We start from the raw sequence: 16737 nt of genomic DNA, 5'->3' as shown, positions 1-16737 counted from the left end.
TCGGGAAGTTTTTTTTCCTGTGTGTCATGCATCGCAGCTGTACATGAGAGTTGACAGTAATATGCTCTCATTCAATAACACAGAATAGTGCCGTAAAGTCGTTTGCGGTGACGTGGCGGGACTAGCATCTGGCTAAGTGTGTGCATGCCTATGTCACTGATATAAATTGATGTCATGCGCACAGGAATGATTTGGCTTCCTTCCCTCCTCCATAAAAGGTACTCAAAGCACTTTTATAACGTCGCCTCATTCACACAATGGGAACGCGATGATGATCACAGGACATGATAAGTAAACATGATGCAGTGTAGGAAAAAGCTACATGCGTCTCAGTGCTGGCTGCTCAGGACAATCACGACAGAAACTCAACATCGATAATAATAAGATAGCTGATATATAATTAATGCAACGGCAGGTAAAAACAGACTGGAGTTGTAATATCTGTGTTTATTCATCAGTATACAAATCAATTAAAACTAATATGAGTTGTATAACTGCAGTTCACGAACGGAGCAGTATCCTTCCGAATACGGTCAAAATGATTGACAGGCCTTTTTCCTCCTTTGCCTGCTTCGCTATTGAACTTTTTTGTCTCCTGCTTTTCTGCTTCATGTCTCTGTTTCTGCTACACAAGGGCTTTCAGTTCAAATGTATTGATTTCTGGCCCCCTTGTCCTCCCCTTTCCCCACCCCACCCTCTCGCCATCACACACACACACACACACACACACTGGTTCTCTATTCAGTGTTAAGACAATTACGGCAGCTTTGCTACCAGTAATTTCCACTCGATTGAGGTTACAATCGACTAATTGACTGACATCTAGTATCACTATTAGGAATGCAGGTTTGAACGACTGGTTATTATGATTTTGGGTCAAAGTGATGATTGTATGGTCAAAAAAAAAAAAAAAAAAAAGAGTCAATATGGATTGCAGTACTTGGCTGCAACCAGCAGAGGTGCTCTTGTACTAAAGTAGATTTATTTTTATTTTTTTTGCATACCTGTACACCCTCGACCCTAATAAGGGCGAGCCGTACAGAAAATAGATGGATGGGCAAACATAATCAAAATTCAAAATCCTTTGAGACTTTTAGTCGAGTAATATTCTACGTGAATTTAACTTCTCAGTTATTTTCTGTTAATATACTTGTACTTTCCTTACCTTATTATAAACTGCTCTGACATTACAGAATGTTTATTTCTGGCAAAATATTTGCCTTTGTAAAAGATATATTATTCATATTTGTGTATTTCTTTGTTATAAGTGTCAGTTAATAGTCAGTTACTGTATAAAATATTATTATTATTATCATTATAGTTATTAGTGTTATAGAAATGAACACACAAGTGTGCTTTCCTCAGCGTTTTGTCCTTTATTTATGTATTTTCAAAAGTGTGTTTTAATGACAGATCATATATGTGACGTGAGCCATTTAGTAGATTGTAATGAATGTTACTTCGAGGACGTTTAGAATATAAACTGAGTCTCGCCGCAGATTTTGCAGTTGATTCAGGTCTCTGATTGGCAAAATTGTGCTTCAAACGTAAACCTAGATTTAGGTTTTGTTTTGTTTGTTTGTTTGTTTAACCCCAAAACAGGGAAGATATTTTTATTGAATTTTTTTAATTATTTTTGGGGAAATCGCTTTTCAAATGTGTCTTGAGTGCAGGCAAGAAAGTGATTGGCTGAACACAGTAGGACGAGGGTCTGCTGACACGAAGTTTCATGGACAAAAGTGTCCATCTAAGTACAAAAAAATATATAGGAAAACTCCAAAATCAAACATAATTGATAACTTTGAAAGTCACTTCTGAGTTGTTTCCAGAGGCAAGTGAGGAGGGCGTTAGGAGTCTTTCCTTCCCCAGGGTCCCCTTATCGCAATGGAGGTGATGTCATCTTCCTATTTCTCTTCGGCTGTCAGTCTTCAGGCCAAGAAGTGAGCATGTGATGTGTCGGCAGGCCTGCGTGTGTTCCTACAGGAGGTTTTGTTGAATCCAGTTGCTGATGCCGCCGCCTCCGGTACACGCACGACCACCTTCTGCTCGCTTGCCTTTGTGTTTCCGTACCTTCTGTGCGTATGCACGTCGTTCTGTCTTGCCTTCGCCTCGTTCACGGCCAAGATGAAGTCATCACTCACTGCGTGCTAAAACAAATAGATAAACTAAGAGCTACTTTATTTTTATGGTGCTGTATAAATTCTCAATCAAGGGTTATATTTCACTCTTTGACGGTGGAAGGGAAGAAAATGATCCTTGATCGCTGTGGGATTGCCCACTGACTTAGTCTCACACAATTGTTCATCTTTATGTGTTTTTACTTACCATTTACACTCATTAACCTCAATGAGCTTCGGAAAGCGGCGTACAAACGCTGCCGCACTTGTAGTTCCTCTACGTCCGCGTGTGTATGTTTTCAACAGCTATGGACACACATAGCAGGGAATAATTAAGAAATGATGAATTACCGCGTTCAGTAGCAACAGATGTGTTGTTTGTGACGCTTTGAATGCATTAGCACAGCTACTACAGGGACAACAAACAGAAATGTGTCACTTGAATGTTTCATTGGCATTGGTAGGATTTAGCTGCAAAATTAATCATTTGACATAATTCAGTGATTATTTATTTTATTTTTTTTAAATGCAATCTCATCTGTAATCAGAATCCCACTGGTTACATTTCATGCCCTTCACATGGCCTTGTGATTACTGTTCCCGATCTTGCTTTGGTGTTTATGTGTGTCTGTTAGAATTTACCAAAAAAAAAAAACTGAATCCCTTTATTTTTGCTTTGCTTTTTGATTTTCAATTGCCAATTGAAAATTGAAAGAATGAATGATATAGGGATTTCCTAACCATAATCGTCATGAAGGTCACGGTTAAACTGCAGCTTATTGCGGCTGACTTGACTTCCGCCAGCCAATTGCGGCGCACATTTACACAATCACCCACTCACACTAACATTCACATCTGAAGCATGTGTGTTGGATTAACTTTACATGCATGTCTTTGGAAGGTGGGAAGGAACGAGCCCGGATTCGAACCCAGAACCTAAGAGCCACGAAGCAGATGTGCTCACCGCTAATTGACGTGTTACATCCTAATCCGTACGTTAACTGAAATGCGGCCAATTGCCCATCCCTAATGGAAATAAGTACAACCTATCCATGGAGGAAACAGGACGTTAGTGTTTAGTGAGTAGACCAACATGGGTACAAAGGACAGACGGGTTAAACACACCTCAAGCCCTCTGCTGCGGTGGGCCTTGTTTAAACTGCTGAGGAAGATACTGGTCCCGGTGGACCAGCAGATAATGAATGACCTCCATCTATCCTGCACAGTGAGAGCATTAGAAAAAAGACAGAACGGGGAAAAAAAATGTGCAGTGCTTTCACATGATATCTATTGCATTGTAACAGAGCCTCGACTCCGTTTATTGTTTCTTTTCGATAACTCCAAATCCTGCCCAATCACCTCTATTCGTCTTTTACCCACATGTGTACGTATGAGGCTGAATCCACTGGCCGTCTGCCACACCGGCGCTCTGAAACGTATCCATATACATTACGAAGACTGTGACCTTCACTGACGAAAAGAGGTGCACTTCCATCTTGGGTCTGTAAAGTCAAGCCAATGTGGTTTTCCCTTCAAAATACAGACCATTAAGAGTCCAATGTGAACCAAAGTGAACCAGAACCAAAGTGTGTGACTCACACAAGGTACTTTGTTTGATTTATGGTCTGAACATAGTCATAGTCATAGTTTTTTTTTTTTTCCAGGGAGTGCAGATGCATTAGCAACGGACAGGAGATGTCCTATTTTGGTGATATTATATCTGTAAGAATACAAATAAAAAAAATCCTTACATTCTTTTCTTATTATTATTAGAACTTGAGGGAGTTATCAAAATAACGTATACAGTATTACCGATATCATTCGTGGGCATATTTTGTTTTGTTATACAGCATTCATTTGTATTATGAATGGGGGAAATTCTGTGAAAGTGTTATGTATAATAATTTACAGAGAATGATTTATTCGGAATCAAGGCAAAAATAATAAAGACCTTTCCTTGTCAACATGTACTGTATATATAGGAACAAATCTTTGCAGGTACTTTAGGTACGTCTGTACATCATGCTGAATCTCAAGGCCACTTAACTCAAAGCTTCCAAATAAGCTATGAAAATAAACTTGTGTACAGTAATCACGAAGATAGATTACTGTACTTTTTGGATGTAAAGTGAAATAGTTGACTTATCATTGATAACGGTAAACGCTGCACAAGACGTGGGGGGGGTGGGTTCTTGTTTAGGGCAGATGAGTGTAGCGTTTGAAGGTTCATGTGACCGTGCGTGTGTGTGTGTGTGTGTGTGTGTGTGTGCGGCACGTATGTTAGTGACTGCCCACAGAGCAAAAACCAAACAGCTTGATGAAGCGGTAAATTTCACTTCACTTGCCTGTATGCGTCCCCTGGCAAATCAGTCCTTCGGCGAAAACCCTGTTCCGCTCTGTCGTGACCCTCCTTCACACTTGAACTGCTCTGTTGAAAAGAAAGGAGGGATCATCAAAAACAGTTACTAAACACACACGCAGGCCAGCAGTCACGCACAAACGTCAACCGACAACTAAACTGGCACTCAATAGACCACAACAATAATGTCAGATGGTGGGAGTCCTCGCTCATATTAGCAGCAAGTGTAATTACTGTAAGGCCACAGAAGAGGAGCAAAATCTTTGTCAACGTATTCTGCCGTTGATAATAGTAAGGGAATAACTATGGTGGCCCTGAAGTGCAAAACACAACAGCAAATAGCTAAACACAACGACAAATTAAAAAAATACAACAGCAAATGAAAAAACACGACATCAAGCTACCGGAAAAGGTAAGTACTGGTCAGGGATAAGACTCATCGCTGATTGGACGAACCAACAGGAAGTGGTGGGTAGTGGTACGGGAGATAAGACTCAAATAACACCTTTACGTGCAGCTATGACTCCTCCACACATCCTTGAGTTTTATGCGTATGTCATGTATTCAATCGACTCTTCTTTGACTCTTGCACCGCCTCCCCACAAAATGTCCTAAAGTTACAGGATTGTGCTTGTGACAGTTCTGTGTGCCGAAACCTGAAAGACACGAATGGCCAAACGGGACTGTGTAATTTGAATTGTGGGGTGGGTGAGATGTACACTAAGGGGAGGACTGGTGTGTGGCAGGCTACTAAAGAATTTGAGGAGAGGTGAAAAGAGTGAGGAGCGCGATGAGTGAGGCCGGTGGAAAGCTGATGTTTGCTGACAAGGGCAAAAAGCGAGGCCTCCTCTGAGAGAGCGGCCCGATGCCGCAACAAATGAGGCGACAGCAGGGAGCAGACGGCTCCGTCGCACCGATGTGTGTCGGCCTGTGAGGTCGTGTGTCTTTTTAGAAGTGTGCAACAAATCCCCCGAGTGAGTGTCAGTTTCTGAGACTTGCACCAAAGAAAAGCATCCACATTTCAAAGATATTAAAGGAAAACGCTATTAGGTGCATTCAGAAAGTACACAGCGAAGAGAAAGAGTATTTTTTTTTTATGCTGGAGGAAAGATTTTTAAGCACCACAGCTGAAGACAAACTTTGATGCACACAGTTGAGTGATTGGGACAACACGAGCAGGCACACGATCCTAATTTGGCTCAAAGTGAGGACCTTCATTAATACGCACCTTCTGCATGTCATGACATTTTGTTTTTAGCTCGAGACCCCCGGCCTCTCCATGAGTATGCTATAAAATTGGTGGCAAACAAAAAGTGCAGTTTAAATGCAGTAGAGAGACAAGCTCCAGACGTTTAGTGTGTCTTATTTATAATGTCCACACACACGGCACTGCACTGTGTCGGGTTATCTTTGTTGCATTCACTGGTAAGTTAAATGTGGTGCTCCTGCTATGATGTCACACTATTTACAGACGACTTCCTGCACACACATTTGCGATGGAAACTCAAAACAAATCAGTGTTTAGGGCACCAAACAGCAGCGTAAACATATGGCTCTAGTAAAGTGATTGGAAACCTCCCTGAGAGTTGCACACGTTTCCATTCACATTGTCGACACGTGGTGTGTGCGGACCCTCACTGATATGTACAGACAAGGTGCGATGAATACAGTGAATATGGTTTTTCATCGCCATGCGGTGGTTTGCGACGAGGTATCGAGAGTGCTGAGTGGAAGGATCCTGACGTTGGGGACTTAAACATTCATCACACTCCGTCATACACGCCGCAGTAGCCCTGAGGCCCGATGCGCTTTAATTATGAGTCACCCAGCTAATCAATAGGAAGAAGGATAATTCCATTTCATCACCACATATGCATTTATGCCGATGTCAGATTTGAACAACCTGGGCCTTGATTGCTCTCATATTGTGTTTGTATATTTATAATGTCATGATCTATAAGGTGCTTGAATGTGCACTTGCATTATTTCAGGCAGAGTGAGCAGCATTGATGGTTTATCATGCATATGAGTGTAAGCGAATCTAACAGTGGTGCAAGAACATTTATAAAATAAGATATGAATGGATTTCTCAACTAATTTTTATTCCTTGGTAAAGGCATTCACCCACAGACCAGAGGTTTCCGACTGTAAGGTCGTGGTAGAGAAGAGTGTGGCTAGACAGCATAGGATGGTAGTGTGTAAGATGACTTTGGTGGTGGGGAGGAAGATTAAGAAGATAAAGGCAGAGCAGAGAACCAAGGTGGAAGCTGAGAAAGGCAGAGTGTTGTGCGGCTTTTCGTGAAGAGGTGAGACAGGCTCTCGGTGGACAGGAGGTAGCGTGCAGAAGATTGGACCACGACAGCCAAGGTGATCAGAGAGACGGGCAGGAAAGGAGAGAAGGAGACTTGGTGGCGGAACCTCAAAGTACAGGAAATCCTACAAGGAAAGAGGTTAGCTAAGAAGAAGTGGGACACTGAGCGGACCGAGGAGAGGAGAAAGGAAAAGATGGAGATGTGACGTAGACAAAGGCCAAACAAGAGGCATATGAGGACATGTATGGCAGGTTGGACACTAAAGAAGGAGAAAAGGCTCTATACAGGTTGGCCAGACAGAGGGATCGAGATGGGAAGGATGTGCAGCAGGTTAGGTTGCTTAAGGTTAGAGATGGAAATGTGTTGACTGGCGCCAGTAGTGTCCGAGCTTGATGGAAAGAATAATTTGAGGAGTTGATGAATGAGGCAAATGAGAGAGAAGGAAGATTAGAAGAGGCAAGTGTGGTGGACCAGGAAGTGGCAATGATTAGTAAGGGGGAAGTTAGAAAGGCATTAAAGAGGATGAAAAGTAGAAAGGCAGTTGGTCCTGATGCCATTCCTGTGGAGGTATAGCAGCATCTAGGAGAAGTGGCTGTGGAGTTTTGACCAGGTTGTTCAACAGAATTCTAGCAGGTGAGAAGATGCTTGAGGAATGGAGGAAAAGTGTGCTCGTGCCCATTTTTAAGAACAAGGGTGATATGTAGAGCTGTGGGAATTATAGAGGAATAAAGTTGGTGAGCCACACAATGAAGTTATGGGAAAGAGTAGTGGAAGTTGGACTCAGGACAGAAGTGAGTATATACGGGCAACAGAATGGTCTCATGCCTAGAAAGAGTACCACACATGTATTATTTGCCTTCAGGATGTTGATGGAAAAATACAGAGAAGGTCAGAAGGAGCTACATTGTGTCTTTGAAGATCTAGAGAAAGCGTATGACAGAGTACCCAGAGAGGAACTGTGGTATTGCATGCGGAAGTCTGGAGTGGCAGAGAAGTATGTTAGAATAATACAGGACATGTACGAGGGCAGCAGAACAGCGGTGAGGTGTGCTCTAGGTGTGACAGAGAAGTAAAAGGTAGAGCTGGGACTGCATCAGGGATCAGCCCTGAGCCCCTTCCTGTTTGCAGTGGTGATGGATCGGCTGACAGATGAGGTTCGACTGGAATCTCCGTGGACCATGATGTTTGCAGATGACATTGTGATCTCCAGTGAAAGCAGGGAGCAGGTGGAGGAACAGTTAGAAAGATGGAGGCTTGCACTGGAAAGCAGAGGAATGAAGATTAGCCGAAGTAAGACAGAATATATGTGCATGAATGAGAGGGGTGGTGGGGGAGGTGTGAGGCTACAGGGAGAAGAGAGCAAGGGTGGAGGACCATAAATACTTGGGGTCAACCGTCCAGAGCAATGGTGAGTGTGGTCAGGAAGTGAAGAAACGGGTCCAAGCAGGTTGGAACGGGTGGAGGAAGGTGTCAGGTGTGTCACGTGACAGAAGAGTCTCTGCTAGGATGAAGGGCAAAGTTTATAAAACAGTGGTGAGGCCAGCCATGATGGACTGAAGAGACAACAGGAAGCAAAGCTGGAGGTGGCGGAAATGAAGATGTTGAGGTTCGCTGTCGGAGTGACCAGGTTGGATAACATTAGAAAGGAGCTCATCAGAGGGACAGCCAAGGTTCGATGTTTTGGAGACAAAGTTAGAGAGAGCAGACTTGGATGGTTTGGACACGTCCAGAGGAGAAATAGTGAGTATATTGGTAGAAGGATGATGAGGATGGAGCTGCCAGGCAAGAGAGCGAGAAGAAGACCAAAGAGAAGGTTGATGGATGTCGTGAGGGAAGACACGAGGGCAGTTGATGTTCGAGAGGAGGATGCAGGAGATAGGCTTGCATCGGAAAAGAGGACACGCTGTGGCGACCCCTAACGGGACAAGCCCAAAAGTAAAGAAGAAGAAGATTTGTTGTTGTCATTTGATGATTATAACTTGATGAGACTAGTTGATGAGACATAATTATACAGTACATAATGTATTATTCTATATGTTAACATTGTTTAGCATTATTAAAAAGATCTATTTTTCTCCTGTTTTTCCTGTTCTGGGCCACAGGCAAGGCAAGGCAAGTTTATTCGTATAGCACAATTCATACACAAGGCAAACTCAAAGTGCTTTACAAGGGCAAAAAAAAATTATAATTCAGCACAGAACTTTAAAATTTATTATAAAATAATTTCAAGGTAGACAACTAAAAGAAGACATTAAAATCATCATAAGAAAACATAGTTTGAGCAATAAAAGTGCATTAAAGGTCAAGTGGGGTAAAGATCAGTAAACCATTTGGTTTTCAGGCCTTGATTGAAAAGCGTCGACAGTTTGAGCAGAACTCAGGTGTTCGAGAAGTTTGTTCCACAGGTGTGGAGAAAAATAGCTGAATGCCGCTTTACCATTTTTTAGTTCTAATTCTGGGAACACACAATAAGCCTGTCCTTGATGACCTGAGGACTCGAAGGGCCTCATTTGGAACTAATAGGTCCAGGATGTATTTTGGCCCGAGACCGTTCAGTGCTTTGTAGACCAAGAGTAAGATTTTGAACTCTATTCTTTTGACTAATAGGAAGCTGGTGTAATGCTTTGAGGACCAGTGTAATATGGTCTAGTTTTCTGATGTTAGTTCAGACTCGGGCCTATCCCATCTGACTTCAGGCAACAGGGAGTGGATACCTGGAACTGCTCGCCATTCAATCACACAGCACACATAGACTCTTCATGCACCACATTGAAATTACACCTTTAAATGCGCTGCACACTGATTGGTGTGGGCGTGGGCGATTGAACCGGACTGTCAAGGAAACTCGCACACCGCACACTCTGCGACTGGCCCTTGCACATACATTATACGAAGTCGCTACAATGGAAAAAAACTACATTTTGAGGTTCCACATAGACGCACGGGTTCAGTCGGGTTGAGTCGCATTCAGCCGTGTCAGGCGGTCCTTAGATTTCCAGTCTAAAAAACACCTAATAATTCTACCTGGTCTGACTTTTGACCCCAGATGACCGAAACATCTCGTGTCAGCTTGCATAGGGTCCGAGAATGAAGACAAGTACTTTTGATTCATTGTCAGGAGAGCAAGTCGGTCCAAGTAAAATTAATCTGTTGGTCCATGAAGAACATAACCTGGACGTGCATCATTAGCTTGGTGCTAACACAGCTAGAGTTGGCTCCATAATTTATTCGATCCCAAAGATTATTATTTTAGATTGAAATGGATGTCTTCCTGAATTGCTCTGCACCATTGCTTGGTGTAACATGAGCGATGAGGTCAGGTGTGGGCGTGTGTGTGTGTGTCCTATGTGTAAAGTCCCCAAGGCAGCAGATAACAGACAACACAAACAACTTTATATTATTGAAGGCTTTGTGTTTTCAGCATCAGTTGCATACCTGTGTCAAGTTATAAGTTACTGCACAGCGACCTTTTAAAACAGCTTCGAGACTGCTAGAATGCTTTCTGTTTTCACAAAGCCACACAGTCCAGGCTGCTCTGTACAATATGGACAAGTCAACAGTAATTTAAAAACAAAACAAAAAAATGCAATGTACAGTATTCTGCAAAGCGCGCTACATTTAGTCTTAAATTGAGGTGACATGTATTGTCCCATCGTCTCCACTTTCATCATCATATCTCCACATCACCAAAGTGTGAGTCCACATTTTTATTGTTTTTAGGTCATGTTATTTCCAGTAGGTCATTTCCTTTTTTATTTCACTTAAGACTACAGTTATAAATGTTAACATTATACATTAAGCATTGCTTGTACAGATAATAACGATTTGATGATGGTGACAGTACAATAAAATACATTTTCAAGAGAAGAAAATAGATTGGAGACTCTAAATTGCCCGTAGGTGTGAATGTCAGTGCAAATGGTTGTTTGTTTCCATGTGCCCTGTGATTGGCTGGCGACCGGTTCCGGGTGTACCCCGCCTCCCGCCCGAAGATCGCTGGGATAGGCTCCAGCAGCCCGCCACCCTAGTGAGGAAAGGCGGTAAAGACAATGGATGGATGGATGGATGGAAAATAGAAGTTAATTCAGTGGAAATTGAAAATTACTCTGTTTTGAGGGGGCGGTCCTATCTCATGTAAATGAGACATGGGTCACCCCATGCCCCTCTAGTGCAGGAGACTGACTGACTCAGGGCAGAGCTACTTGTGGAGCCCTACGTTTGAAAAAATACGGCAATAGGTAAATGAGTCTGTATCATAATCTGCAATGCATGTGATCACCGACCATTGAATGACTTAACACCTATATGCAGTAATAAGACCTCTACGCAGAGCAGGGTGCCCGCTCAAGTTGTGACGTTAAGCATGGAATGAGATAAAAGACAACATGATCATGTCAACATGCAGCATGTGACTCATATATCGTAATATCATTTCACTGAATGTAACATCACTCCACTCTCACAATGATGGCCCTATAAAAGGCCACAGATGTCTGCGTCTCCAGACTGGGGAATCCATCAGAACCAAGCAGGATTCTTTGCGGAACATGACATCATTCAGCTGTAAGTAATACTTCACTTTTACATGGCACATTATTGCCGCCATGTAATGCAGAGGGAGGGTCTTCTTCTCAGAAAGCTATATACACTAAACTTTGCCCTGGAGGAGGAGGAGGAGGAAGATGGATATACTATAATTGCTGACTTTCTGATTCTTAATCTTTTAGATGGCGAAAAATTCTCTCTAGGCTAAACTGGGTGGACAGATTATTTGGGATGAATATGATCAAATGATAACGATGACAGATAGCACAAGGGGACGGTGGGTCAACCTTCTTCTGGCCAACATGGTTGAAATTCAGGCGCAAGACTTCAGTGTTCCTATTTGTACTTAATTTTTTTTTAACAGTACACCAGTAGCAGGACATTTTATATCAATAAAGCAACATATTATGTGATTCACACTTTCAAAAGTGTTATTCAAACACGATCCAGAGTGGACTCAAAGTTCAAAGTTTAAAGTCAACTTTCAATCAGTTGAATTCACACTTCTGAATTTGCTGTGCAACACTTTTATTTGTTTAAACTTTTCTAAAATATTCAGGCATTGTTAATACACAAAATAGCAGTTCAGATGAGACAAAAATAACTACTGTACAATGCATTTGTATACGTTAATGCGCATTCACAATAAATCAACATAAAAAAAAATAAAAAAGAAAAATCTACATATATGAAAAAGTTCAGGGGAAATGTATATTTTTAATTCTGCACATCAAAAGCGATTAAGGGGACAGAGACTTGATCACGAGAGTAATGTCTGAACAACACTGCCTTCTTGTGGTGACAGCCACACCACGCCATCATGTAGGTGTACAGGCCATACAACAAACCAAATTCCACTTTTGTTGAATATAAAATTTAAATAAAGCAGAAGTACAGCCAAAGGACAGTTCTGGTGGTGGTACTAACTATGTAGGGGGAAAAAACATGGGCGTCATTCTTTGTCACACAAAAAAAAAAAAAAAGCCTCATGATTCACCTTGAAGGAAAATCAACATTCAAATAATGAAATTGCTATGTTAAAATGTTAATATTGTGAAGGTATACCTCTCTGAATGTTATGAGCTCCTGTTTCCTTGCTAGTGTTGTATTGAGGCGGAGTAATGGACGTGCAGGTTTGGACAACCATGATATTATTGATGAGTAGTGCAACTAGTACCAGGAGGCTGTAAAAGGGATGATATTTGGGGTTTTGTATTGTATTTTTAGGAAAGCTGAAGTTGAGGATTCTGCCGAGTCCTTCGTCCTGACCGTGTGGATGTGTGTCATGTCGGTCGCGTTGTAGAAAGCGAGTATGTGGGATGAGCAGTCCAGATAAATCCCGATCTTTCGTGGTATGTTTTGGAGAGTTAGTGGCGTTACACCTTTTGGACAACTGGTGGAAAGATTTCCAGCATCATATTTGATAATATGATCCCGTATCCCCACTTCCCAAAAGCCAGTTAGGCCAATTTGGCCGACTTCAATTTCCCAGTAGTGCTGCCCTGACGTGAATGTGTTCACGCTACTGGCAAATCCCCCATATAAAAGATTGCCAACTTGTCTGAAGGAAAAGTGTGGGTTTCTCCTATAGTGATCTCCAAGAGATTGAGTTTGACTGTGGACATTATGGAGCAGACTGCGTCCATCACTAGACACAGTGAGACCGTAATCCACATCTTGGAGCAGAAGCTGTTCTTCTCGAGGCTTTATCACCTGAAGCATCTCTTTCCAAACAAAAAACTTCAGGTGAGTCTCGTAAGGTCCCAAGTAAAGAGAGGCTTCCACCGCTTTGTAATCGTTCACGCTCGGTTGGAATGTTTTTTGAAGTATCACGCCGTTATCTTCAACCCAGTCCTTCAAAAACTTCTCAGGGTTGGAAATTTCCAGAAAAGAGGCCGCTCTAGCCTGCATCGCTCTACTCTGGGACAGCGCTGCCGCCATAGTGTTCAGCATTTCGGTCATTTGCGCCACATCATTGCTCTCTTGGCGTTTGACTTCACCCTTCACCTCCTTCTCTCTCTTTCTCAAAAACTGGTGCAGCTCTGTAAACTCCGCACCGATTTGGCTCAGCAGTTGACAAGACCTCTGTTTAGTTGCCTTTATCTTCTCCCTCTGAGCGTTTACCAAACTCTCCAAATGTCTTATATCTACAGCAAAGTGGCACAGTCCTTCCTTCAACTTGTTCTTCAAAGACGCGGCTGCTTCTTTGATGGGTTTGAATGTGTGTCCTCCATGCCGCTCGCAATCTCGACATATGATGCAAATCAGCTGCCTGTCAGTCACACAATACAGTTTCAGCTTCTCGTCATGCTCCAGGCACATGTCAGCAATCTGTCAAAAGAAGACGTATCCATTATTAATAAAGATACAAGAAGTGGCCGGCACGGTGGGCACGTCTGCCTCACAGTTCTGGGGACCGGGGTTCAAATCCCGGCCCCGCCTGTGTGGAGTTTCGCATGTTCTCTCCATGCCTGGGTGGGTTTTCTCCGGGCACTCCGGTTTCCTCCCACATACCCAAAACATGCGTAGTTGGTTGATTGAAGACTCTGAATTGCCCGTAGGTGTGAATGTGGGTGCGAATGGTTGTTTGTTTCTACGTGCCCTGCGATTGGCTGGCGACCAGTTCAGGGTGTACCCCGCAAACAAACGCACACAAAAAAGCACTGCCTATTTAAAAAAAATAAAAATAAAAAAACGTCACTTTACAAGAACAATGAACATCAGTTGAGCGTAGTCCCGCAATTGTAGATAAAAATGTAATGCTGGTGTCAGGCCGAAATCTCTCCTGTTCAAATTTGGCCAATTTCATATTTTTACAAAAATCGATAATATTAGCCATGTGGGTCTCTTCTTTCTTTATTTGTTTTTATTTATTTATTTTTACAAATTATTGACCAATCTTAAGTGTTTAAAATGGCTTGCTGTCTTTGACAAGGCAATGTTAATGGCTCAAAGAACATGAAGTTTTTTTGGTTTCCTGAAAGGTGGTTGTTCTGGAGATGTGAGGTTTCCGCCAGACACCAGAGATAAGGAAAAGATGAATAATAAAACAAGTGAAAGGGACTCCTGGCACTCAGTGTAATGCGCATGCGTCAGAACAACGTCACGATGATGTTTCGAGAACGCTCCCATATGTTTTTATCGCGTAACAAGTAGTGGTGTGCGATACTGCGTAATTTTGCTATCCATCCGATACCAAGTAAATACAGGGCCAGGATCGCCGATACTGATACCAATACCAATACTTTTAAATAATTACGGTAGATGCATGATCAAATTGCTAAATCTCGATTAATTTTTACGACCTTCAAATGTTTTTGTGAGGTTTTCTTTTTTATTATTATTATTCAATGCTTGAAACCCAAGACAGAATTAGGACAAGGTTTATTGGTAAAGATAAAATACTTATTATAATAATTATAAAATAATTATTAAAAAAAATATTAAAATGTGAGTGTATGTGTTGACATACTTGAGTACAGTAGACAAGAGGATCGAGGACTTAAGATTTTTCTAAAATATGTACATGAATGTACAGTACAGTATACATTTTCACAGCCAAAGGGTGTTTTTGTGGCTGAACATTAAAGGATGTTTATCTGACTTTTGATCAATAGTTAATTGGAACGATTCATATTATTTATATGTGCCTTTGTAGGCACTGAAGGACACCATACAGCATACAAATACACGCAAGACAACAAATTACTCGTTTTAATTAGCAACACCGATTGCTATACTAGATCATAACAGCACATTGACAAACAAAACGTTGCGTTTTATTTCCGGTTAACAATCGTCCAAATATGGACGCGAACGATTAAGCGCTTGACCTACTTTTCAAAGAATGAAAGAAAAAAAAAAGATTGGCTCAAGCAGCTTCACGTCTCAACATCGTGCAATCCGATTGGCTAAAACAAGCAGCTTCACGTCTCAACATCGTGCAATCCGATTGGCTAAGACTGCATAACAACGTCCATACTCCGCGAGATAGGAAGAAAACGCCCCGCGTGACGCAGCCGTTAACTGCAGTTATAACATCGCTGATAAGGGGTTATTATATTAACCCTGGCGTACTTTACCTCAGGTTTTCCTGTAAGATGCTCTGTGTCGATCCCGTCTCCTTGTTTGGCTTTTTCAGCGAGGCTGAGCAAGATGAAGTTGGTAGATAAACGTTTCATTTCCTCCCCGGAGGCGAGCGAGGCCCGACATTGCGGACACTGGTGATGTGCGTCCAAAAAGCCTTTCAGACACGGTCTGCAGAAAGAGTGGCCGCAGGGAAGAGTCACTGGATCGGTAAAAATGTTCAGACAAATGGAACAAGTCAAGTCGTCTGTGAAAGAAGCAGAGGCCATCTTCGCTTGCTTGCTTGCTCGCTCGCTTGCTTGCTGACACACAACCAGGAAATCATTTCCAGTCCAGCCCCTCCTTTTATTTATTATGACTTAGCAAAAGCTCGCTTAAACGCGCAGTATATTGTACAGTACTATTGCATGTTTGTCATTAATGCACTAGCCAAATGCGTATAAGGGGGTTTATTTGATTTCGGGCACTTTTGATTTTCGTTTTTCTCAAAAATAAAATGTCACAAAAACGATATATACCTTACCTTAATTGTCATCTTTCTGTGACTCATAATCTGTTCATGTCCATATATATTGATTTAAGATTTATTTTTTATTATTTATTTAGTCTTTTTGTCAGATACCCTCGAGAAATGTCATTACCGCCACAATGGCATATTGATTAAAAATCGATTAATCGATCAAAGTTTTTAGCTAACTGTGCTATGCTGGTGGAGTTAGCTTAATTTTTTCTTTTAGCTCGCTCGTCCTGTCCAACATTTTTATATGATTATCATCAAGTTTTTACAGGAAAACCTTTCATCGTATTAACGCTACAAGTCGTTTGGTAATGACAGGCAATCAAAATATTATGTGACTTAAGGGTACAAATGAGGAAAAAACGTACTCTTCCAGAATCGGATTTTGAATCAACTCGATTGATCTGAAAATGTACTGAATAGGGTTAGATCTGAGGCGGACCACTTCCCCGGAGTCGTTGCCACGGAGGATTCCGCTCCGGTCGACCGGGCCAGGTCCTGAGGCGGAACCACCATCCCGAAGGCGTCATCCTTCGGCGCTTCGTCTTTTTAAATGCCATCCTATGCGATTTGAAGTAACATTGTACAAGGTTTCTTTTCCCGATTGCACATCGTCAGTCATTGGCAACTGTGGGCTCGTGGAGACCTTTCAGACTTGTGATTAAGCGCCCTACAAATTAACTTGTTAAAAACGCACAATTATTGCTCAAACATTCTTTGCAATGAATATGGTTTAAGATAGCGAGTGTTTAAGCCTGGAACATATTATTTATATATTCCATTGTTTCCTATGGGAACAAT

At 41.9% G+C, this 16737-nt stretch overlaps 1 protein-coding gene across 3 annotated transcripts; it reads right to left on the bottom strand.

Moving 5' to 3' along the window:
• Positions 1-704: 704 nt before the first annotated feature.
• Positions 705-16697, bottom strand: ftr59 (finTRIM family, member 59). 3 transcript variants are annotated; one of them, XR_009787765.1, is made up of 3 exons: positions 3243-4446; positions 2326-2423; positions 705-2147 (listed from the first exon to the last, which is right to left on the bottom strand). XR_009787765.1 is itself a non-coding variant. In XM_061767826.1 (3 exons), exons 1-3 carry the CDS (start codon positions 15686-15688, stop codon positions 2417-2419), a joined length of 363 nt encoding a protein of 120 aa, XP_061623810.1. In that variant the 5' UTR covers positions 15689-16697; the 3' UTR covers positions 2198-2416. The 3 variants fall into 3 exon arrangements, 2 of the variants coding, with proteins under 2 accessions (XP_061623810.1, XP_061623801.1); XM_061767826.1 differs by lacking the exons at positions 705-2147; positions 3243-4446 and adding exons at positions 4463-4545; positions 15416-16697 and having other exon boundaries at positions 2198-2423; XM_061767817.1 differs by lacking the exons at positions 705-2147; positions 2326-2423; positions 3243-4446 and adding exons at positions 11845-13664; positions 15416-15980.
• Between the last annotated feature and the right edge of the window lie 40 nt (positions 16698-16737).

This window comes from Phyllopteryx taeniolatus, chromosome 1, assembly GCF_024500385.1.
Source record: "Phyllopteryx taeniolatus isolate TA_2022b chromosome 1, UOR_Ptae_1.2, whole genome shotgun sequence".
NCBI classification, from domain to species: domain Eukaryota; kingdom Metazoa; phylum Chordata; class Actinopteri; order Syngnathiformes; family Syngnathidae; genus Phyllopteryx; species Phyllopteryx taeniolatus.
This window is presented reverse-complemented; position numbering and strand designations above follow the sequence as displayed.

Excerpts from the sequence above, each read along its gene's own strand:
- ftr59 (XM_061767817.1), bottom strand. The coding sequence starts at position 15,688 with ATGGCCTCTGCTTCTTTCACAGACGACTTGACTTGTTCCATTTGTCTG. Across the intron at positions 13,665-15,415 it reads ATCTTACAGGAAAACCTGAG|ATTGCTGACATGTGCCTGGA; the intron begins GTAAAGTACGCC and ends TTCTTTTGACAG.